The sequence below is a fragment of the Salvia splendens genome, chromosome 2, assembly GCF_004379255.2.
Source record: "Salvia splendens isolate huo1 chromosome 2, SspV2, whole genome shotgun sequence".
NCBI lineage: Eukaryota > Viridiplantae > Streptophyta > Magnoliopsida > Lamiales > Lamiaceae > Salvia > Salvia splendens.
The window spans coordinates 35,976,631-36,000,784 of NC_056033.1; the positions used below are offsets into that span (position 1 = coordinate 35,976,631).

The window sequence follows — 24,154 nt, forward strand, 5'->3', positions numbered from 1 at the left end:
AGTTTCCCACTTTGCTATAGCTATCTGCCTTGTTATAGAACTAAAATTTGAAAAATCTATTTGTTGTGGTAAGCATTCTGCTGGTTTACATGTCCAAGTGCTCTCCTTGCTCACAAATGATAAAATTTAGACCCGGCTGGATTTCTTAGGCAAAAGTTGCAATGGTGGGTGAGGTTCAGCTAAAGTAGTTTAAAGAATACAGTTTTCATGTCCAAACAGTTCCAATTTCTGTATTTCTCTGCATTAGCTATGTTTTAGCCACCTTTGATAAGTTTTGCCTAAGAAAACCAGACTGGTCTATTATACGTCGTTTGTGAAGGAGGAATGAGTACCCTTGAATATTTTGAACCAGTAAATGCTTTATATGAGGAATCAGTTTATGCTGTAATAGTATCATGTAAGCATGTGTGCTCTAAAATCCCTAACCCCTGAAATCTGACAGTGACAGAATATGGAAAGCATGTTTGGTTTTTATTTCTAATTATCAGTAACAATAAGGTGAAGTTGCAGGGGCAAAGGATGGAAAGACAATCAATTCTTTTCTCCAAATTATAGAGTATACGATTTGAGAAGTTGTGAAGAACAGAAGAGTGAGAACGTCAAACCAAATCTTTTCCCAAATACGGCAGACTCAGTTGTGAAAGGTTCCATTTTATAACGCTGGACAAAGTTCCATTTTTTAGACGAATAGTGTATTGAATTGCTACATATATGCATTTACATGAATTCAGTCTAAACTTGTGGTTTTTCCCCAATGACATAATCAAGAATTCCTACTGAGCCAAGAATCAGTCCCTGTACATTAAATTTCCTTGTTTTTTTTGTATCTCCTAGCTGTTTCTATTGTTTTTATATTTTAGAATATAATAATATTCTAACATATATATGCAATGCAATATTAATTTGAGAGAGAATATGCCTTAATTTGGATGGGAACACATTTACAATTCACAATTCACAATTCACTCACTCACTCTCATTAACTATTCACGGATCCTATCTTTACTTTATACTTTTTATTTTTTACTTTAATAAAATTAAAACACGAAATTCATTAAAATTCTAAAATCGCATTTTATTAAAAAAGAAATATAGAATTGAAACCCTAAAATTACACATTATTGGAAGTGAAAAAGACATAACCGAAATCATAAGCATGACTAAAGCGCGTGTCCAGATTTTTTGGACTAGATGAGATGGGTACGACGCCATAGATATTTTTGGAATGGTTCCAACACATCTTGGTTTAGAGCTGGACGAGCACACAATATCATCGTTGATCTATCCGAAGTGTTTGTCCATTTGTCTTTAATAATCATGTTGTGCAATCGAATGCATGCACGCGTACTTCATGTCGTCACAGCGACGGATCCAGGAGGGGTGAGAGTGGGGTCGGCCAAGGATGGACGACGGAAACTGATTTTGAGCCATCGGTGCGCCGGAGCAAAGAAGATAGCGGCCACGGTTTCTAGCGCCTATTTCAGTGTAACACGAGAAAGAAATAGATACAGATAAGTTAATTGAGTTTTGTCAAAAAGAGTTCGTTACAAATTACAATATTGTTGCAGAAGATATAGAGGCGTGTAGGAGAAAGGAGGAGTAATAGAAAAGAGATCGTCGGGAATTGAATACATGGGATGGGAGCAACATGATCAATGCACAGTAGGAGAAATTTCAAAAAAAATTAATTCCTTGTATGAAATATAAAAAAAATGTTACTTAATTTTATTAAAATGTATATAATTTAATTCTTAGTTAAATAAAGTAGTGTCATAAGTAATTTCTAATTTTGATAAATTTGTTCTTAATTCATCTTTATCCACAATTAATAGTAGTAATTTTTATTTATTGAATTTATGGTTTATTTCACAACTTCAAACTTTTGTAAATAAAAGAATGGATACAAGTTGTTCGAAGTGAGTTCCGATTCTCAAGCTACATATATTTGCACTGCATTCGAGCATAAATAAATGAGAGTTTACAACGAAGATAATATTCAAAATGCGCAGTTTAGTTGATTTAGTGGGAGCGACGTAGAAAGTAATGAAGAAGAGGCATCAGAGTTGAAATACGACAACAATATTTATTACCGTGGCCAACCCCCAGATTCCTTTTTCTGGATCCGTCGTCGGCAAGCACTTCCTTGAACCACTAACACCTCATACCTTTGATGATCATGTGGAAAATCTCAAAATAGGATTCATACGATCCATTCAACAATCAGGATTGAAAGAGAAGAAACGAGAATTTTATTCATAAAACTTCAATCAAAATACAAAGTCACCTAAGATCCCTATTTATACAATCGCCTAACATAACAAGATATTTAGTGAAGCAAGCTCCACACCTAACTAATTCCTGACTAACTTGATCACACTCAATGCTGACTAGATACCCAGTCACTCTGCCAGCTGGATGTTGAGTCAGCATCTTCACACTTCATGCTAGTCAAAGCTTCACATCCTTTCCATCTCACGCATGAATACTTATCTTCGTTCTTCATCTTTCACATTCCCCTTCAAGATGGATTGTAGAGGCTCTCAAAATTCATCTTGCTGAGTATAGAATGAAAAGCCATTGGTCCTAAGGGCTTAGTAAATATGTCAGCCACTTGTAGATTGTTTCTGATATGCAAAGGCTTGATCACCCCCTCCAAGAACCTTTCTCTCACAGTGTGGCAATCTATCTCAATATGTTTAGTCCTTTCATGGAAAAATGGATTGGAGCAGATGTATATGGCTGACTGATTATCACAATATAGGGGTACAACTTTCTCTACTTTGATTCCAAAATCAGCAAGAAGGGCCACTGACCACACTACTTCACAGGTAGCTTGTGCCATTGCCCTATACTACTCAGCCTCTGCTGATGATCTAGAGATGGTGTTCTGCTTTTTGGCCTTCCAAGATATCAAAGAACTCCTAAGGTATAAACAATAGCCTGTCATTGATTTTCTTGTGTCTTGACATAATGCCCAATCTGCATCAGAAAAGATGCTAAGATTGAGTTTACAACTGCTCGAGTAAAATAAGTCGTGGACTGGAGATCCTTTTATGTATCTCAAAATCCTCTCTGCAGCTTCCCAATGTTCATCAGTAGGATTAGCCACATATTGACTCAATTTACGAACAATAAAGGTTACATCAGGTCTGGTGATGTACAAGTATAGCAGTCTGCCAATTAATCTCCTGTATTTTGATGCATCCTCCATAGGTTTTCCTGAATCTATTCTCAACTTCTTTAGAGGATCCATAGGTACTGCAGAAGGCTTGCACCATAACATTCCAGTATCTCTCAGAAAATCCATGATATACTTCCTTTGAGAGATCAAGATTCCTTTCTTATTTCTTGCTATTTCAACTCCAAGAAAGTACTTATGAACTCCCAAATCTTTGAATTTGAAGTGCTGAGATAGAAAAATCTTGAAGTTCTCTGTCATTTCTAGATTAGTTGTGGCCACCAGGATGTCATCAACATACACAACAATACCAAAGAATCCAGTGTGATCATTCTTGAAAAAGAATGAATGATCTGATGCAGACTGTTGCAGACCAAATCCTTTCAAGACTTCTGAAAACTTTAAGTACCATTGCCTAGATGTTTGTTTTAAGCCATAGAGAGACTTCTTTAATTTACAAACCAGTGTTGATTGAGAAGTTGCCCCTTCAACAGTCTGCCATTCAACTTTGTAACCTGGTGGAAGAGTCATATATATATCCTCTTCCAAATCTCCATAAAGGAAGGGATTATTGATATCAAGGTGAGATAATGACCATCCATTTATTGCAGCAAGAGCTAACAAAAGCTTAACTGAAGTTAACTTAGCAACATGAGAAAAAGTGTCCAGAAAATCTACACCTTCCAATTAGTGAAGCCTTGGCCACAAGCCTTGCTTTATACCTCTCAACTGATGCATCAGGGTTATATTTCACTTTGTAGACCCATTTACAATCAATAGGTATTTTTCCCAGGGGCAAGACAGTGACAAACCAAGTTTCAGTTCTGGAAAAAACAGATAGCTTATCTTGCATTGCATGCTACCACTCAGGATATTGTGAGGCTTGGTTGTATGTGGCAGGCTCATAGATGGCAGACATGAGAACTATATATTTGAGATGTTCATGAGAGAGTTTGGATAGGTTGAAGTAGGAAGATTTTGGATAAGGAGAAGTAGAACTCACATAATTGCAAATGAAATCAGTGAGATGAGATGGTGGTTTTATGGTTCTTCTAGTTCTAGAAGTGATGGGGGCAGAGTTATTATTTTCTAAGCTGGATATGGATGAATGAGAGCTATTTAGAGATGCCCACCGGTTCCGGTTCCGAATCGGAACAGTCGCAATTCGGGTCGCGGTCCGGTTCAGGTTCAAGATTTTTCAAACCGGAACCGTCACCGAACCGCCGGTTCGGGACGGTTCGGAACCGCCGGTTAACTGGATGAACCGCCGGTTCGGGCGCGGAAACCAAGGCATCAGGGAGGGCAGCTTTTCGAGCGTGAAAATCGGCCGGTTCCGGTGGTTTTTGGACCTCAAACCGGCGGTTTTCCGCCAAAAACTGCCGTTTTTTCCGAAAATTCAATTTTTTTTTTTTCAGATTTCAAATTCGAATTCTTCCATTTTCCCCCCATTTTTATCTATAAATACCCCAATCTATCCTCATTTACATTCACCCCACTCGTGTGTTAATAAGAGTTTCTCTCTTCAATCTCTCAATTCTATCTCTTTGTCTCCAATTTATCATTTGTGCTATTGTGCTTCCATTTAATTACTCAAGTGCTACTCTTATTACGCATTGTTATACACTTATACTTGTTCCCGTAGTTCTATAAGTTATCTTTCTTTTTCAATTGCTTAAACAAAAAAAAATATATTGTTCCATATTTCTACATTTCTATTATATAATGTTGTATACTTGTATATGTATTGTAAATTTGTAATGTATCGTTGTCCGTTACAACTCAAATTCAATAAAATTGATATCATTTTCATCTTATTCGTCTTATTTCAATTTAAATTATCCATTGTCTTGTTCCAATTTATTGTATAAGTCCAAATTTTAAATTTATATTACATTATTGTATGTTGTATACTTGTATATGTATTGTAAATTGTAATATATCGTTGTCCGTTAAAACTCAAATTCAATAAAATTGATATCATTTTCATCTTATTCGTCATATTTCAACTTAAATTATCCATTGTCTTGTTCCAATTTATTGTATAAGTCCAAATTTCAAATTTATATTACATTATTGTATGTTGTATACTTGTATATGTATTGTAAATTGTAATGTATCGCTGTCCATTACAACTCAAATTCAATAAAATTGATATCATTTTCATCTTATTCGTCTTATTTCAATTTAAATTATCCATTGTCTTGTTCCAATTTATTGTATAAGTCCAAATTTCAAATTTATATTACATTATTGTATGTTGTATACTTGTATATGTATTGTAAATTGTAATGTATCGTTGTCCGTTACAACTCAAATTCAATAAAATTGATATCATTTTCATCTTATTCGTCTTATTTCAACTTAAATTATCCATTATCTTGTTACAATTTATTGTATAAGTCCAAATTTCAAATTTATATTACATTATTGTATGTTGTATACTTGTATATGTATTGTAAATTGCAATGTATCGTTGTCCGTTACAACTCAAATTCAATAAAATTGATATCATTTTCATCTTATTCATCTTATTTCAATTTAAATTATCCATTGTCTTGTTCCAATTTATTGTATAAGTCCAAATTTCAAATTTATATTACATTATTGTATGTTGTATACTTGTATATGTATTGTAAATTGTAATGTATCGTTGTCCGTTACAACTCAAATTCAATAAAATTGATATCATTTTCACCATATTCGTCTTATTTCAATTTAAATTATCCATTGTCTTGTTCCAATTTATTGTATAAGTCCAAATTTCTAATTTTTAAAAAAATCAAACCGTGTAAACTGCCGGAAAACCGGCGGTTCCGAACCGGAACCGGAACCGGAACCGGCGGTTTTCGAACCGAAACTGGAACCGGAACCGTGAAATAGCCTCACGGTCTGATTCCGGTTCCGACTTCAACCAAACCGGAACCGGCGGTTCCGAACCAGAACCGCCGGTTTTGGAACCGTGGGCAACACTAGAGCTATTATTGTCTGATGAAACATCAGTAGGTGAAAAGGACAGATTGGGTTGTGTGTCTGGTATTTCTGGAGAATTTGGGAAACGAGATGGAGTTAAGTGTGAGAGATGGAAAACATCTTCATGAAATATCATATCTCTTGTGATAAGTTCTTGCATAGTCTGCAAATCCAGTAGCTTATACCCCTTGAAATCTGAGGGATATACCAACAGAATGCACTTAGTTGCTCTAGGAGAAAATTTGTCTCTGCCTCTTTGTAAAGTTGAGGCATAACAAAGACATCCTATCATTTTAAATGTGAGTATGATGGTGCTTTCTGGAAAAAAAGAACTTGAAAGGGAGTTGAGTTGATTGGTAGAACAGATGAAGGAATTCTGTTTATGAGATAAGAGGCACTAAGAATGCAGTCCCCCCAAAAATGGATAGGCAAGAAAGATTGAAACAGCAGACTCATAGCAACATTTAATAGGTGTTGGTGTTTTCTTTCTACCCGGACATTTTGTTGAGGAGTCTCAACACATGAGTGTTGTATGACAGTACCAAAGAAGCATATAGGGAATGGATATTAAACTCAAGAGCATTATCACATCGAATGACTTTAATTTTCTTCCCAAACTGAGTAAGCACTGTGTTAAAAAACTGAGGAAGAATTACCTAGCATCAGATTTGTTTTACATCAAAAAGGTCCAAACAAATCTAGAGCAGTCATCCACTATGGTGAGGAAATATTTGAAACCTTGATTAGTGGAAGGACTGAAAGGTCCCCAGGTGTCACAGTGTACAAGATCATAGCAGTTATCTGCTATGCTATCTGATCTTAGGAAAGACAAGTGTTTCTGCTTTGCAAGAGGGCAAATCTCACACAGAGAAGTGGTTTTATTTGTGAAATGAAGAACATTTGACATGAATTTCAATTTGTTATAGGATAAATGTCCCAACCTTTTGTGCCATACATCAATACTAGTAACAAGATTAGCACAAGGAATTACAGAAGAAGCTGTAAAAGAAGAAGGAATAGCAGAACCTTTATTCTCCTCTGGATCAGAAATCTCTAGGGTGTATAGATTGCCTATTCGGCTACCCCTCCCAATCACAGTTGCCTGAGAAACTCCCTGAATTTCAAAGGAATTGTGAGTGAAAACCGCAGTACATGGAAGTGAGGAAGTTAGGGAACTGATGGAGATGAGATTAAAAGTGAAGTTGGGAACACAAAGAACAGATATGAGAGTTATAGATGAGTTTAAGGTGAGAGATCCAATATGTGTAACTGAGGCAGTTGCACTATTGTGAAGATGTACATCAGCATTTTTAATGGATGAATAGGTGTTGAACATGGATAAATCACAACAAACATGGTGAGTGGCTCCTGTGTCTAGAAGCCAAAAATGATTTGATGCAGTCACTGAAGCAATAAAAGGAATAAAAGAGATAGTACCTGTGAAGGAAGTACAGTTTGTGGATGGAGAATTATTTAGTGGGGCAGAAAAGTTTGATGGAGATGCAGGAGTTGTTGGTGAAGAGAGAGTGGCAGTAGCAACAAGTTGAGTCTGCAAAAGGTGAATAAGCTGTTGGCACTGCTCAGGAGATGGCACAGCAACACCAGGGGAGATAGCAATCTTATCACATGAATCATCAAAGCTATCCTCCACAAAATTCACAGTTTGGAAAAATTTCTATCCGTAGTATTGAATTTTCCTTTTCCCTTGCCAAAACTCGGGGGAAATCCATGAAGCGCAAAACATTTATCCACCATATGATTAGTCTTGCCACAATGAGAACACAACCTGTTTCTATTGTATGATTGAGCAGCATTAGCAGAATACAATTGCTCACTCATTGAATGAGTAATAAGAGATGCAGAGGATGCATTGCCATCAATTGTGCGTTGTCTTTCTTCTAGCAAAATAAGAGAGAAAACCTTGGATAAAGGAGGTGTAGGAATCATAGACAAAATGCTTGACCGGATCTGAGAGAAACTCGGGTTGAGGCCGATCAAAAATTGCATGCTGCACTCCTCTTCCTGGTAGGTATGCCACTTAGAGGCACTGTTACATCGACATGTGCTACAAACACACCAAGCAATTGGCTGAGAGTGCCTATACTCATCCCAAAGTATCCTCAAATTAGTGAAATAGGTGTTAATATCATCCTGCCCATGCGAGAGAGACATAATTCTCTGCCGCAATTGATAGGCTCGAGCTGTGTCAAGCTGAGAAAAACGATCACGTAGATCAGGCCAGATCTCATGTGTGTTGTCGATATACATGATACTCGAGCATATCCGAGCTGAAATTGAGTTCCGGAGCCACGATACCACCATACTATTGCATCGAAGCCATGCCAGAAACAATAGATCATCATCGGCCGGCCAAAGAAGAACACCGTTGACGAACGCGAGTTTATTCTTCGCCAAAGAGGTGTGGTGATCGATCTACTCCAATTGATGTAATTGGAGCCAGTTAGAACATGAGGAACCAGCTGAGAACTTAGATTATCGCTTGGATGAAGATAATATGGACTTGAACTATCTTCCATCGGAGGAATTGGAGCTGCATTACCACCACGACCGTTCCGATTCATCGCGAAAATGTAGAAGGAAACAAACGGAAACAATAGATGATCAATCTTCTACTGATACCATGTGGAAAATCTCAAAATATGATTCATACGATCCATTCGACAATCAGGATTGAGAGAGAAGAAAATAGAATTTTATTCATAAAACTTCAATCAAAATACAAAGTCACCTAAAATCCCTATTTATACAATCGCCTAACATAACAACATATTTAGTGAAGCAAGCTCCACACCTAACTAATTCCTGACTAACTTGATCACACTCAATGCTGACTAGATACCTAGTCACTCTGCCAGCTGGATGTTGAGTCAGCATCTTCACACTTCATGCTAGCCAAAGCTTCACATCCTTTCCATCTCACGCATGAATACTTATCTTTATTTTTCATCTTTCACAGATCACAACACGTGTTTGCAGAACGTCAACTGCTCGTTCTACTGATTTACATTCTTGGTGCACGTATCTTCTGGTCCAGACTTTAGGAACCGATGAATGGAGTGTATAAAGTAAGAGAAAGATAAAAAAAGTAATTGGATATTGTTTGTGGAGGATGAGACTCACCTCATTATAGAGAAATGAGTTACCAAAATTAGAAATGTGCTATTTTTATGAGATGGATGAAAATGAAAAGAGTTTCTATGGGACACGAAGAGTAGTGTGATTTTCGATTTCCTATAAATAAGGTATTATGGTAGTATTACATGTAACCAATTACTGCTCCCTCCGTCCCACCATAAGTGAGACATATTTTTTTTTACGCCGTCCACTATATATAAGTGAGACATTTCCTTTTATGTCAAAAAAATAATACTTCATCCGTCCCTAAAGAATATGCACTTTGGTGTCGGCACGGGTTTTAATGTAAAATTGGTGGAGTAAGAGAGAGATAGAGAGAAAAAGTAAATAAAGTATTGTTAGTAGAGAATGAGTCTCACCTCATTAGAGAGAAAAGACTTTCCAAAATTAGAAAGTGCATATTCTTGCGGGACGGAATAAAAAGAAAAGAGTGCATATTCTTGAGGGACGAGGGGAGTATTCTATCTCTTTGACTTTATCTTCTATTCATACTTTCTCTTTACTTTTTTCTCACTCATATTTTATTCTCTCTTCATTTAACCACTAAACACCATTATCCAAAAACGTTTGTCCAAAAGAAATGTGTCCTATGTGGTGCGACGGAGGGAGTACTATATTAAAAAAAAATACTATGGTGATTCATTATTTTCTTTATTTGAGTTCGAGTTCACCTGTAATAAGAATTTAAAAATTTTATTTATTTATTGATATAAAAAATTAGATTTGAAAAATTCTATTTATTTATTGATATAAATTTTTTTGCCTTAAAGTGTAAATTTCAGAAAGATTTTCAAAATAAAGACTGTGGCAATTGTAATTAATAATAAATCTAAAATTGAAAAACCAAATCACATTGCTTTGAATATCCGTTAAATTTGAATCTTGAAAGATTATAGAAAGGGTAATAAATCAATTGCAGATGGTCGATATCTGTTTATAGGGACCTCAATTTATTAACTGTAGATTCTTCACTTGAATTACTGGCTTACTGCAATTAATTTGATGTGTTTTTCTTCCCTATTTAACTGCATCATTGTAACCCTACCTGTTCATCTCTCTTTGTCTGTTCTTTATTCTTTTTTTCAATCGCAAGAATAATTTTTTATTTGCAAGAATCTGCATTTGTGATTGAGTTCTTCTTTGCTGGAAATTTCTGGTTTTATTAGATACTTATTTGGTATATACTTGAAAGAATCAGTTTTTATTCTTGGTGCTGCTGCATGACTTGAATCTATATTCTTTTGTATGGAAAATCAGGTCAAGAGGGAAAAGGTACTAATTTGTTTTAACATAAATAATTAGGTAAATGCAGATACAACAAGCTACTGAACGTGGAAATAAATGTTTTTATTTGTTTCTGGATCTGAATTGTTAGTTACTGTATTTGATTCTTGTTTGACATTTGCTTTGAAAGCACTAAATGAATTCTAATGAGTTATAGTTTGCTGGTTTCCCTGATTTCTTACACTTCTTAGCATATGGTTGTTGTGACAGAGTGAATCTTTTCCTAGTCTTCATTATTAACTCACCTATGTGTCCTACGATTTTCCAGCATCAGTTTGGTAAGTTTCCCACTCTATGTGCTAGTTGCCTTCCAAGTGTTTCTTATCATCTCATGAATCATGGCATAACATATCTGCATCAGTTTTAAACAGTTTATAGCTATCTCTCTTCCCTACTTCTTCCTTGATATAGAACTAAAATTTGAAAAATCTATTTGTTGTGGCAAGCATTCTGCTGGTTTACATGTCCAAGTACTCTCCTTACTCACAAATGATAAAATTTAGACTTGGCTGGATTTCTTAGGCAAAAGTTGCAATGGTGGGTGAGGTTTAGCTAAAGTAGTTTAAAGAATACAGTTTTCATGGTTAAGTGTTTGGCCACGAAAGAACCTGGTATTGAAAAAATGCAGCTTCTGTTACATGTAGATAATTAAGTATGAATTCCTTTTTTGTCATTTGAGAGAAGCTTTTTGAACCTTAGAAAATACTAATATATAAATAGATATAAGATAAAAAAAATTACAAAAAATTATGAAAGTGAGCATGGTTTCAATTGCTAAAGAGATATATATTTCCTCTTCCGTTCTGAATTATTACTCATATCCCATAGGATAAGCCTTAGTTTCTAAAATACATTTCCTTTTTGCCTTTTCAAAATTAGTTTTACTTCGAAGTAAGCTATCTTGCATTGCATCTTTATCCAAACAGTTCCAGTTTCTGTATTTCTTTACTTTAGCTAGGTTTTAGCCACCTTTGATAAGTTTTGCCTAAGAAAACCAGCCTGGCCTATCTACGTCGTTTGTGAAAGAGGAATGAGTCCCCTTGGATATTTTGGACCAGTAAATGCCTTATCTTAGGAATCAGTTTATGCTATAATATCATGTAAACATGTGTGCTATAAATTCTTTCAATTGTTTTTGCTTCCCCCTACCCCTGAAATCTGACGAAGCCAGAGCATGAATATCACTTCTTATTTACAAGTTGTAATATGTTCGGTTTGTTGTTTATACCACATTTATTTATAATCCATCCATATTTAGAGCCTATGGAAAATATGGAAAGCATATTTAGAGCCCAAGGATGGAAAGACAATTAATTCACCATGTGTAAATACTTTTTGTGGAGGAGCAAAACAACAGGATTCTTTTTGCCAAATTAATGGTTTGAGAGCCTCTGAAGAGCTGAAGAGTCAGAACGTCAAACCAAATCTTTTTCCCTCTGCTACTCAAAGAGAACGGCAGACTCAGTTGTGAAAGGTTCCATTTTAAAACGCTGGACTAAGATTTTAAAGATGATGTTCATGGAATGAGAGATTCTTTATTGGAATGAAACTCCAAGAAAATTTTTAGAGGAATAATGTATGGAATTACTACATGCATTTACATGAATTAGTTTAAACTTGAGGTATTTCCTTGTTGATATTTTACCTAGTTCCCTAAACATAATAAAGAATTGTAGTATATTTTTTCCTACTGAGCTATAAGGAAAGACTTGATTGTGATGAATGACTTATTGCCGTGGCAGAAACTTCAATATTGATATGGTTTTTAGTTCTAGGATGACTAAAACTCATGATCAGTCCCTGTACATGAAAAATGACTGCACATTGGATGATTTACATATGATAAATTGGCTCCTTCATTAGGAAAAGCAAAAATATTGTCTATGAAGGGGGCTTCTCTTCTTGTCTATACTAAAACAAATAATTGCACTAAAATTTTCTGTTTCTTCCAATTAGCTGCTGCTACTCTTGACTTTTCGTCGTTTCATCTACGAACAGTACATCATCAATCCAAGCAATGATGTTAAATGCCAAACCTTCAAGTACTCTTGAATAGCTCTCAAGCACCGCCTGTCCTACATCCTGCAAAATGACATTCGTAGAAACGTTAAATCCACCCTGTACTGTATGTGAAAATTTAATTCATCTTGTGATTTGGAAAGAGAAACTTGCCTTGTTGTATTGGATTTTACTTGTATCCAATGTAGTTTGTGAAAGCTCGGGGTATCTCTGCTTCAAGCAGAATAAGAGAGTCTCTGCTCTTGCTGCCAAGACATGGTTCTTGTCATTCCTATCTATGTCAGACACAAGATCTTTAACCATTTCCCATGATGATTTCGAGTGAGCAATACAAATTTTCCTCCGCCATGTGTGCATGGAAGCCTCAACTTTGTCTGCCAGCTCGAGGGCTTCGTGCTCGGAGCTTATATTGAGAGAATCAAGCAGATGATTAGGTGATAACTTCTCTGCATTGTACATGTAACGGTAGATTGTATCTCCCACAATTGCTTTTCCACTCTGAGTAAAATTGCAGAAACAGTTAGCATTTACTTCTTTTTTTCTTCATAATATAATAGTTCATTATATACAACCAAGAATTTAAACATTACTACCTTGGGCAGGGTAGCCATGTATGATTCTGGGATCTGCATTTCAGAAAGAATGCCACTATTTATTGCCATTGCTGCCTTGTGAATCTGGCTAGCCCGGTCGTGCTTCTGCCTCAGATGTTTCTTGCTTTTCTCGGAGAGGCCACCAAGGGGGACGCAGGGAACGGGTAGCCACCATTTCTCCCCGTTCCGCTGTGGCTGTGGCTGAACGATCCTCCTGAATGATCCAGAGCGGGTCGAGTTCCCTGACATGCTCCCCTGCTCAGCATACCAAAACTCGTTATCCCAGAAGCTGTCAAGAACATCCTGTTCCACAAAGCATCATCATCATCAGAGTTTAAATTTTCATTTATTACTAGTAGTTATTAATCCATCTTTTAGTACTCCCTCCGTCCCTAATAATTCGTCACCATTTGACCCGGCACGGATTTTAAGAAATGTAATAGAAAGTGAGTTGAAAAAGTTGGTGGCATGTGGGTCCTCCTTTTATATATTAGTTTTATAATAAATTGTGAGTGTGAATGAGTTAGTGGAATGTCGGGTCCACTATAAAAAAATGGTAAAAGTGAAAAGTGACAAATTTTTAGGGACAGACGAAAAAGGAAATAAGTAACAAATTTTCAAGGACGGAGGGAATATATTTTTTACCAGGAGCAGTGCGTCTAGTTTCTTCAAGGCTGGGAGGTTGATGTGAATGTCTGATCTTGGCCTGCTTGCCATCACCTGCAAATTGGAATCTTCACCTTAGTACATGAAACTGTGGCAGCAAGTAAATTTAACAAATTTCGCCTCATTTTGTAAAATTTTATTTATTTATGGATACATACCTCTAAAGTAGTCCCATCTTTTAATGAGGGTCTGAATTCTAGTATGTAATCACACACAGATAATAGACAGTTCATTTCTCTCTTCCACATCATCCTTTTCTCATGATGCAGTGGCTCTAACCTCTGCTGCTGACCAAACACAGAAGCTGCATTCCATAATGAAAAGTCAGAGAAAGAGAGAGAGGGAGGAGAGATATACAAGAAGAGAGAGAAAGATACCATAAAGATTGGTTATGGCATTTGAGATTGCAACAGCAGTGCAGACTCCTTTACCACTTCCAGACATGTCCTCTCCCAGCAACAGCCTTGAAAATCTCTCCTTCATCAACTCTAGCTCTGTAAAAATTATTTCCCAATCATTACAATTCAAAGGAAAAAAACATGATACATTAATATCCAACACACATACCTAGATCCATGATCTCATCATCCAAGCCATGCTTGTGCTGCCTCATGCCTAATCTGGAGAGGGCGGCGCGTGCAGGGGACTTGAGGCCTTGCCAGCTGAGGGGCGAGGCGGGTTCAAAGCAGCTGTGATCTTCGGAAAAGGCCGAGGCTTCAGAGTTAGTCCGGCAGTAGGCAAACGAGTCAAGCGAATGATCTGCCGAAGAAGGAGATGGCTGGTATCCTACATCATAACTCTCATCACTGTTTGATAAGCTCTCCATTTCTCACAATGTGCAACTTTTTTCAATGGTTTGGGACTGATCACCTATCAAGAATTCAGATAATATACATAAATTCCAGATTCAAATTTGAATGCCAAACCGGGAAAATCACTCATATAACAAAGGTTGAGAAAAAGAAGGATAAAAAAGCTAAAAAAGGAAGTAAATGTCACTGTTTATGTTCAGACGTTTGAATAAATTCTGCACAATGTAACAAAGTTTTATTGCAAAGAGTAAAGCAAAATGGTGAGAATTAACAAAACTGAGCTTTTTATATAAACAACAACAAAAATAAAGCTAACAACGGCAGTTAGGAAAGAAAGCAACGGTATATTTTCTTTATTTACCTTTTAATTGTGACAAGATTTTGAATTTGAACAGTGGGAATTAATGGCTACCGTTTGAAACATCTCTCTCTATCACACTTTTTCTTCTCCGAAACCAACTTTTTTCAGATAATAAAACCCAGAATTTCTCTAACCCCTTTGGTTGTATGAATTATAATTTGGAAGGAAAGGCAATAAACTTGGATTGAAATATAGGGAGTGGGATTGGCTGGGATAGTGGCGTGATGTGTGTTAGTTTCCAATGAAATACTAATAAAGATGGGGGGTTATATTAGTACAATATATTACTACCTAATAACTATATAGTATATAATTATAGAAATAGTTAATTACTCCCTTTTATAAAATAATGGTAGGTCGTCTTGGATGCTTCCACGAGCTCAAGGGCTGCTTCATTTGGAACTTTTTTTTAATGGTGTTGCAAAGATAACATATAAAAAGATGATGACTTTAATGTATTCTACTCAGTATAGTTCTTGCCGACTTATTTTTTACTATATACTAGAATTATGCAAGTCTAAGTGCGAGTTCTACTCATGCCCAATATTTTCTAATTTGTGAAGGTATAAATGAATTTGAGTAAATCGATGTAGGAGTTGGTGGATTTAATCTTGTGGGTTTTTTTTTTTTTTATTACATGAGATGAGATTGTTCGTTTTATCAAATAGAGGTACCAAAGCTAATATGAGTAAAAATGCCATCGAATTAGGAATTAATGTAGAAACGTTCTGAAATCTTAAAAAATGAAAATGAAAAAATGTGTTGATTCTTGCTTAATGTTTTTATGAAAAAAATAAAGAAACACTGCTGAGTTTTTAATTAAATAAATATAGATTCTTTGAACCATGCTTAGGTGTTGAAGTGATAGACGTGCACATCATGATTTGCCTGTTATTAGGTTCACAAATGGGTCTTAACAACGTGCATGAGTTAAAGGAGTGTTTCAATGATAGCAAATTAGTCAATGTGTGGCATAAGAAGCATAATTAAATAAAGAAAAGTTTTCAGAAAAAAATAAGATCTTTGTTTATGCATATCGGCCAACTCCATCACAATTAAATTTTCCTTGAAATTTGTGCTTACTGGCAATCATAAATTAAATCAATGCGTAATTAAGTTACAGTGATTATAGATGTTAACCGTTTTTTAATCTATTGGTACAGCTAAAAAAACATTTAAAAGGAAAAAAAAAAGTATAGTAGCAGTGGGACATTATGTTTGATCAGATCTATATTTTGGTTTCCTTGCATGTTTCTTGAAAAGTGTCTAACATCGAAATGTGGCAGTATGTGTTTGTCTAGATTGTTTTTATTTTGATTTTGTGAAAAATGAAAGATTAATGAATTTAATTCTAATTATGGGCATATATTAGACATAATTCCGTAACGGTTATTCCCCAATACAAAGAGAAGAAATGATCTTTCATCATATATATCTTCAACAAGTATATAACGATTTTAGCAAATAAGTAACACGAGAATAGAAGATTGAACACGATTTCGATTTGTATTTGGTGGATAAGAGTAAGCTGTGTTTCCTAGTTATGAAATATATACATAGTCTTATAAGAAGAGAAAAGGCTGTGATGAAAGAGCATATGGATCCACCTACATCATTTCTCGCATTGCTTCCCTCCCTTCCACGTTCACTTCAATCCTACGGTCATCTCGCCTTTGTAAGTGTCGTATTCATGCACAACGATCGAAAGGGGCAGGGAGGATCTCTGTCAGCCCTCTCTACTTCCCCTCACAATACACCTTTGACGAAGATTCTGCATTGCATCTCAACTAATTCCCTGATTTGCCAGGATAAATTTTAAAATGAAGTGGTATCTATTTAGAACTTTTATGTGAGAACAGAATTGCGTTATTAATTGAAGATTAGTTAATGAGTTTCTCTTAAATCAACTTCTGAAAAGCAAATGCAGAATATGGAACATATGCAGCCATAACTTAGAGATCACTACTTGTATATGACTGTGTTCTTGATCTAAATAGCTTTAATCTATCTATCTTCAGTGGATTTGTTGGCTGGAATTGCACTATACAACTTCTTTCAGAAATCAGTTCCTGAATAGTACTAGTTTTCTCTCTGTCTCTAAGTTGTTGCTCATCTTTAATGTTAACAATGTTGTTCCACTGGTTCAGGGGCAAGACTATACTGGCACGCCTTATGTTCCGTCTTCGTTATGCTACCTGTGAGTTGCAAATCATTTCTTATATGTTACACCACTTCCATTAACTAACTGTTGCTTGATCATTTTTTGTTAATTTTTCTTTAATATTGATTTAGTGTACAAATTGGAACTCAAAGTAGTAACACTGATTCAATTCTGAAATAGTTGGGACTCCTCAATATGGATAATGAGTTGGTTGGTGCTGATAACTTGAAAAACCAACTAAGAATGCTTAAATCGATTAATGTTGATGGTGTCATGGTTGATTGCTGGTGGGGCATAGTTGAAGCACATAACCCTCAGGCCTCAGCAATACAACTGGTCAGGCTATAGGAAGCTGTTTCAGATTGTTAAAGATGTCGATCTCAAGCTGCAAGTGAGTGATTGAGTTATGCAGCTTGATGCCATTTTCTCAATGTTTGCTTTCCCTTTAGAATTCATATATCTTCAAATAGGTGGTTATGTCATTTCATTGAGAGTTCCTTTCTCATAGCTAAACTTGTTCATAGATATTTCTTACGGGCTTAGCCCATTTCTATTTATAACTAAAGCCCATGAAAGCAGTCTCTTTACAACATCTATTAGAATAAAATATGATTAAAAACTTTAAAATATGAGTAGTGCTAAATGGCCATAATATGGCCAGCCATAAAAATAAAATATTAATAAAAAAACTCTCACATTTAGTGCCAATTTACTTGGATTTAGTTCATCTTAGAAGTAACAATTTTCTAAGACTAATTTACCCTTTGTTTACCTATAAAATATCACCAAATCATCTTGGTAACATTCAATTTTGAAAATGTAATTATTAATATTCGATAATAAGTGGTTATCATGGCTTTAAGTTAAGTAGCCGATAATAATTAGTTTTCTCCAAAATTGATAGGAAAAGGACAATTAAGTAAAAGTATTTGAGCACTATCTAAAACTATTATTTTATTATATTATTGTGTACAACTATTTACAAAAATGCCCCTGTGTGGCCGGTCATATTACGGCCGCATAGCATTATCCTTAAAAATATATATATAAAAAATAGGTACTCTAAAATCTCGAGTGATTAATTGAACGTTATGTAGGCCGCCGGCGGTGGTGGTGGTGGTGGAACTGCCAAAATGCCACAGCCGCTAGCGATGACAGCTTCCATGCATTACCCGCCGTCCGGTCTCCCCGCGCGCAGTCTTCAGCTCAGCCGCCTGGGCGGAGGTTCATAGGTTTGATATTGTTCTGTTTGATTGTAAAATTCGAAACTGTACATAATTTTGCTTCTTTACGGTTTACTATATTCTGAAACACCCTATGTATATTGATCGCATATGAAATCCGGTGGAAGGAATAACCAGTGTTTAATTTTTTTTAATTGCTTTTATTTTCGTATAACTTTTTTGAAGCATGGAAAATTTAATTGTATGGATACATGGTGGGTTTTGATAAATTGTATTTCTTCCTTGATGCTGAAAGGGGTTATTGGTTTCATTTTTGTGATTCTTCCGTTTATCAAGCTACCCATTACTAGGATCTAATTGAAGTAAAACCTATCATAATTTCTGTGTCACTTGTGAGTGTGTTGCCTACTCATTAACACATTCGAGCTGGAGTTAGGGCTCATTGCTGTGCTACTGTCCGATGAAGAGCGGAGGTCAGAAATCAACCTCAGCTGCTGAACTACTAGCTGTTGGAAGTTAGAGGTCAATAGTTTGTTGACAGCGGTTTTCTTCCAATTGGTTTTGCTCTTCACTTTGCTTTGTATAAGTAGTTAACACTTGAGATTAGAAGTGTAATACTCACTCTGATTTTGCGCAGCTTACATACTATCAATAAGATTCCTCTTCTCATCTTACTTCTTGTTCTTGAGCTCAATTAGATAACAAATTGGCGCCGTATGTGGGAAGCCAAAATTGAAGATCGATTGGAATCGAATTCACGACATGGCTTCAAGATTCGAGGCTGAAAAGTTCACGGGCAAGAATGACTTCGGTTTGTGGCGGATGAAGATACGTGCGATGTTGATTCAACAAGGGCTGTCATCGGCTCTGACCGAGAAGAAGGATGCCGACGATGCTGATGAAAAGGCAGCATCAAAGTGGGCTGAAACCGAGGCCAAGCTCACAGTGTAGTGGTTCTTTGTCTTGGGGATAAGGTGTTAAGGGAAGTTGCAAAGGAATCAACTGCGACTGGTATTCTCTCTAAACTTGAAAGCCTCTACATGACTAAATCTCTTGCGAATAGGCTCTATATGAACAACGTTTATATTCATATAAGTTCTTGGAAGAGAGGGGTGTGATAGAGCAGATGGAGGATTTTAATAAAGCAGTTGATGATTTAGAAAATATTGATGTTAGTATTGGAGATGAAGATAAGGCCATACTTTTGTTAAATGCTTTGCCAAAGTCTTATGATCAGTTGAGAGATGCAATCATGTATGGTAGGGAAAAAACCATTACTTTGTTGGAAGTGCTATCTGCTTTGAGGGCAAAGGAATTGCAAAAGTCTGGAGCCAACACTACAGATCCTGTTGCAGAGAGTCTCAATGTTAAGAAGTTTAAAGGCAAAAAGCAGTTCAAGAAAAAGTATGAAGATTCAAAGACCCCTATAGCAGTTCAGAAAGAGAGTAGATCTTGCCATTGGTGCAAGAAACTGGGGCACTTGAAAAAGGATTGTTTTGCCTGGAAGAAGAAGCAGGTTGCATCCACTAGTCAGGGCACCAACACTGCAGATTGTACAGAAGAGAATGAAGGTGCACATATACTAAATGTGATGGAGAAAGAAGATGAAAGTTCATAGATTATGGACTCGGGATGCAGCTTCCACATGTGAAAAGGAATTTGATATCACTTGGACTTCTTGAAAGGAAAGACTGCTCATTCACTTTTTCTGGTGATCGAATGGAGGTGAGAAAGGGATCCAATATTGTTCTGGTTGCTGAGAGGAGAAATAGTTTGTACTATCTCACAGCATCAATAGTGAGGACACTAGACAATGAAGTGAATGCAGTGAAAGTGGAGACCATGAAGCTGTGGCACATGAGACTTGGCCATCCAGCTTATGGAAGCATCAAGCAATTGGCCAAGAAAGGGATTGTTGAGGGGGTGAAACTTGATGATCCAAAGCCATGTGAAGAATGCATTCTTGGGAAATCAAAGAAGCAGCCATATCCAACTGGTAAGCACACCTCCACTGCCCCTTTAGACTATGTACATAGTGATCTTTGGGGGCCTGGCCAAACTAGCACCATGGGAGGTGGCAGATACTACGTGACATTGATTGATGACTACCGTAGAAAGACTTGGATTTTTGTTCTGAAAGAGAAATCAGAGGCATTTCAGACTTTTAAAGAATGGTGCAGTCAGGTGGAGTTGGAAAAGGGCTGCAAGTTGAAGTATCTCAGAACAGACAATGGTCTGGAATACTTGTCCAAGGAATTTGATCAGTTTTGTAGAGAAAAGGGGATAAGAAGGCATAGGACTGTTCCTCTAAATCCACAGCAGAATGGTGTGGCCGAAAGGGCCAACAGAACCATAGTTGAAAGGGTCAGATGCATGCTTCTCTCATCTAGTCTGGAGAGAAAGTTCTGGGGAGTGGCAGCTTCTATTGCAGTGAAGCTGATGAATAAATGTCCATCTTCTAGCATAAATGGAGATACACCTTTCAGATGGTATGGAAGTCATGGAGATTACTCTAAATTGAAGGTTTTTGGCTGCAAAGCTTTTGCTGATGTGAGGCAGGGTAAGCTTGAGGCTAGGGCACTGAGATGTGTCATACTTGGATATCAAAGTGGAGTCAAAGGGTACAGACTATGGTGCATAGAGCCAAAGAATGGAAAAATTATCATTAGTAGGGATGTAATATTTCTTGAAAATGATATGCCCTTTGCAAAATCAGCAGATAAGAGCACTGTTGAAATCAAGGAAACTGATGCTAGTAGTGAGGTGGAGCCTCTGGGATCAGATGAGGATGAAGTTGATGAGACAAATGATCAGCTGACTGATACTCAATCCGTGAGTCAAAATTTGCCAGAAGATTTGAGAGACTATCAGTTAGCAAGAGGTAGGGTCAGAAGAACTACAAGGCTGCCAGCAAGGTTTTCTGACTCAGAGATGCTATTCTATGCTTTAATTGTAGCTGAAATGGTGGAGTATGCTGAACCATCATCCTACAAAGAAGCAATTAATGGAAAAGAAAAAGAGAAGGGGATACAGGCAATGATTGAAGAAATAAATTCACTACTCAAAAATGGCACCTGGATTCTGGTTCAGAGAATTGAGGGAAGGAAATTAGTCAGCTGCAAGTGGATTTTTAAAAAGAAAATTGAATCTGTGGATGGTGAAAATATCAGATATAAGGCTAGACTTGTAGCCAGGGGCTTCAGTAAAGAGCATGTAGTAGATTACAATGAAGTATTCTCTCCGGTGGTAAAACATAGTTCAATAAGAATTTCGCTATCAATAGTGGCAAGAAAGAATTGGGAGCTGGAACAACTTGATGTTAAAACGGCATTTCTGCATGGTGAGCTAGAAGAGACTATCTTCATGACTCAACCTGAGGGTTTTATTAGTCCAGGGGAAGAGATGTTGGTTTGTCAGCTGAAAAAGAGTTTATATGGCTTGAAACAAGCTAGTAGGCAATGGCACAAGAAATTTGATGATTATGTACTCAGAAATGGATTTACCAGATCTAAATATGACAGTTGTGTTTACATCAAGAAGAAGAAAGGAGCTCCATTAGCCTATCTATTATTGTATGTCGATGACATGCTAATTGCTGGTGCAAGCAAGGATGAAGTGCAGAAAGTGAAAGATGATCTAAGCTCTGGTTTTGACATGAAGGACTTGGGGGGGGGGGGGGGGGCAACTAGGAGAATTTTGGGGATGAGTATAATCAGGGATAGGGAGAAGAAAACTATTTGGTTGGGTCAAACTGACTACATATCAAGAATCTTGAAGAGATTCAAGATTGAGAATCTCAAAGAGTCTGCTACCCCGATGGCTCAGCATTTCAAGCATTTCAAGCTGTCAGTCTGTCAAAGGCCAAAGAATGAGGAAGGGAGGAAAGAAGTGGAGCTGATACCCTATGCTAACATCATAGGAAGCTTGATGTACGCCATGATTTGCACAAGGCCTGATGTAGCTCATGCTGTGAGTGTGACAAGTCGGTTTATGAGTGATTTTGGAAGGGAGCACTGGTCTGCCTTGAGATGGCTTCTGAGATACATAAAGGGAGCTTCTGATCTTGGTATTCTGTATGATGGAAATAAGGAGCATGGTGGAGATGTTATTGTAGGCTATAGTGACTCTGACTTCGCTGGAAATATTGACAACAGGAGGTCTCAGACGGGCTATGTTTTCACTATGTTTGGATCTGCTGTAACTTGGAAATCATCACTGCAAAGCGTAGTTGCACTGTCAACTACAGAGGCCGAATACATGGCCTTGACTGCAGCAGTGAAGGAGAGCCATTGGATAAAGGGTTTGGCTGCAGAATTTGGAGTTATTCAAGCAGCGGTGGGCATTGGCTGTGATAACAGCAGTGCTTTGTGTCTTGCTAAGCATCATGGCTTTCATGAATGTAGCAAACACATCGATGTTAGGCTGCATTTTATCAGAGAACAGATAGAGAATGGTACTGTGAAGGTGTTTAAGGTGGATACGGCTATGAATCCAGCTGATATATTGACCAAGGCATTGCCTAGAGACAAGCTAGAGCTATGCAGAAGTTTGATCTTGATGTGTAAACAGATTTGTGTTGAATGAGTATTCAAGGTGGAGATTTGTGAGTGTGTTGCCTACTCATTAACACATTCGAGCTGGAGTTAGGGCTCATTGCTGTGCTACCGCCCGATGAAGAGCAGAGGTCAGAAATCAACCTCAGCTGCTGATCTACTAGCCTTTGGAAGTTAGAGGTCAATAGTTTGTTGACAGTGGTTTTCTTCCAATTGGTATTCCTCTTCACTTTGCTTTGCATTAGTAGTTCACACTTGAGATTAGAAGTGTAATACTCACTCTGATTTTGCGTAGCTTACATACTATCAATAAGATTCCTCTTCTCATCTTACTTCTTGTTCTTGAGCTCAATTAGATAACATCACTGATGAAAATATAACTGCAATTATTGATATACTTGAAATTGCCATATCCGCTAGGCCTCTGTTATAACATAAATGGGTATTGTTTCAATTGAGTTCCCCAGAAACATTTTCCACTCAGAGTAGGTAACAGTTACACTTTGGGATGATGGTGCCTGGTTAAGCATATGAGGGATTTTCCTCATTTTGTGTTGACTTGGAAGCCGTGCTGATTCCAAGTTCTTTCTTTAGTTCTTGGGATGTGTAGTTGTGTGTTTTTTTGTTATCGATTTTTTCATATGATGATGCTTTCTGTTTCTGCTATCATACTGCACATTTTCATCTTCAGTTTGCATATTTCAATTTAGAATTTATCACTCCTATAATCCTAAAATTTTCAACACATAGAACCCCTCATATCTATAACAGATTCACATTCTCGCCTCATCACAGACTCAGTGAGGCTTTCACTTAGACGTTGGTTATTCATATGCTGTAACATGCAGTTTAGCATAATGATTTGATGAAATGTGTGCAGAGACATTGACTAGAGGATTTCCCAATGGAAAAAAGAAACAATCATTCATCAATGTGGGGAGTTAGTGTGGAAACATGTCCCAAACTGCCAAAATGAAAGAAAATGCTATGTAGAAGTAACCGTATACTTGTCTTAATATGGTTGGTTATAGCTAGCTCTATATCAAAATTGTGAATATTGGTGATATTAACTTGAATCTGTCCATGAGTTTGAAAACAGCAGTTACAAGTGAACCAGTAATATTAACCAAATCGTTTACTTTTTACATGAAAAAAAATTCAATACTAGTTAATGGCATTATCTTTTGTTGCTGTCATATCTGATTGCTTTCAAACAA

At 36.7% G+C, this 24,154-nt stretch overlaps 1 protein-coding gene across 2 annotated transcripts; it reads right to left on the reverse strand.

Annotated features, from left to right (window-relative positions):
- Positions 1 to 12,318: 12,318 nt before the first annotated feature.
- On the reverse strand, positions 12,319 to 15,421 carry LOC121792482 (rop guanine nucleotide exchange factor 3-like). Of its 2 annotated transcripts, none has more exons than XM_042190445.1 (8): positions 15,040 to 15,421; positions 14,434 to 14,736; positions 14,244 to 14,360; positions 14,025 to 14,170; positions 13,846 to 13,920; positions 13,201 to 13,503; positions 12,761 to 13,105; positions 12,319 to 12,670 (listed from the first exon to the last, which is right to left on the reverse strand). In XM_042190445.1, exons 2-8 carry the CDS (start codon positions 14,690 to 14,692, stop codon positions 12,551 to 12,553), a joined length of 1,365 nt encoding a protein of 454 aa, XP_042046379.1. In that variant the 5' UTR covers positions 14,693 to 14,736; positions 15,040 to 15,421; the 3' UTR covers positions 12,319 to 12,550. The 2 variants fall into 2 exon arrangements, with proteins under 2 accessions (XP_042046379.1, XP_042046378.1); XM_042190444.1 differs by lacking the exon at positions 15,040 to 15,421 and adding an exon at positions 14,881 to 14,941.
- Positions 15,422 to 24,154: the final 8,733 nt, after the last annotated feature.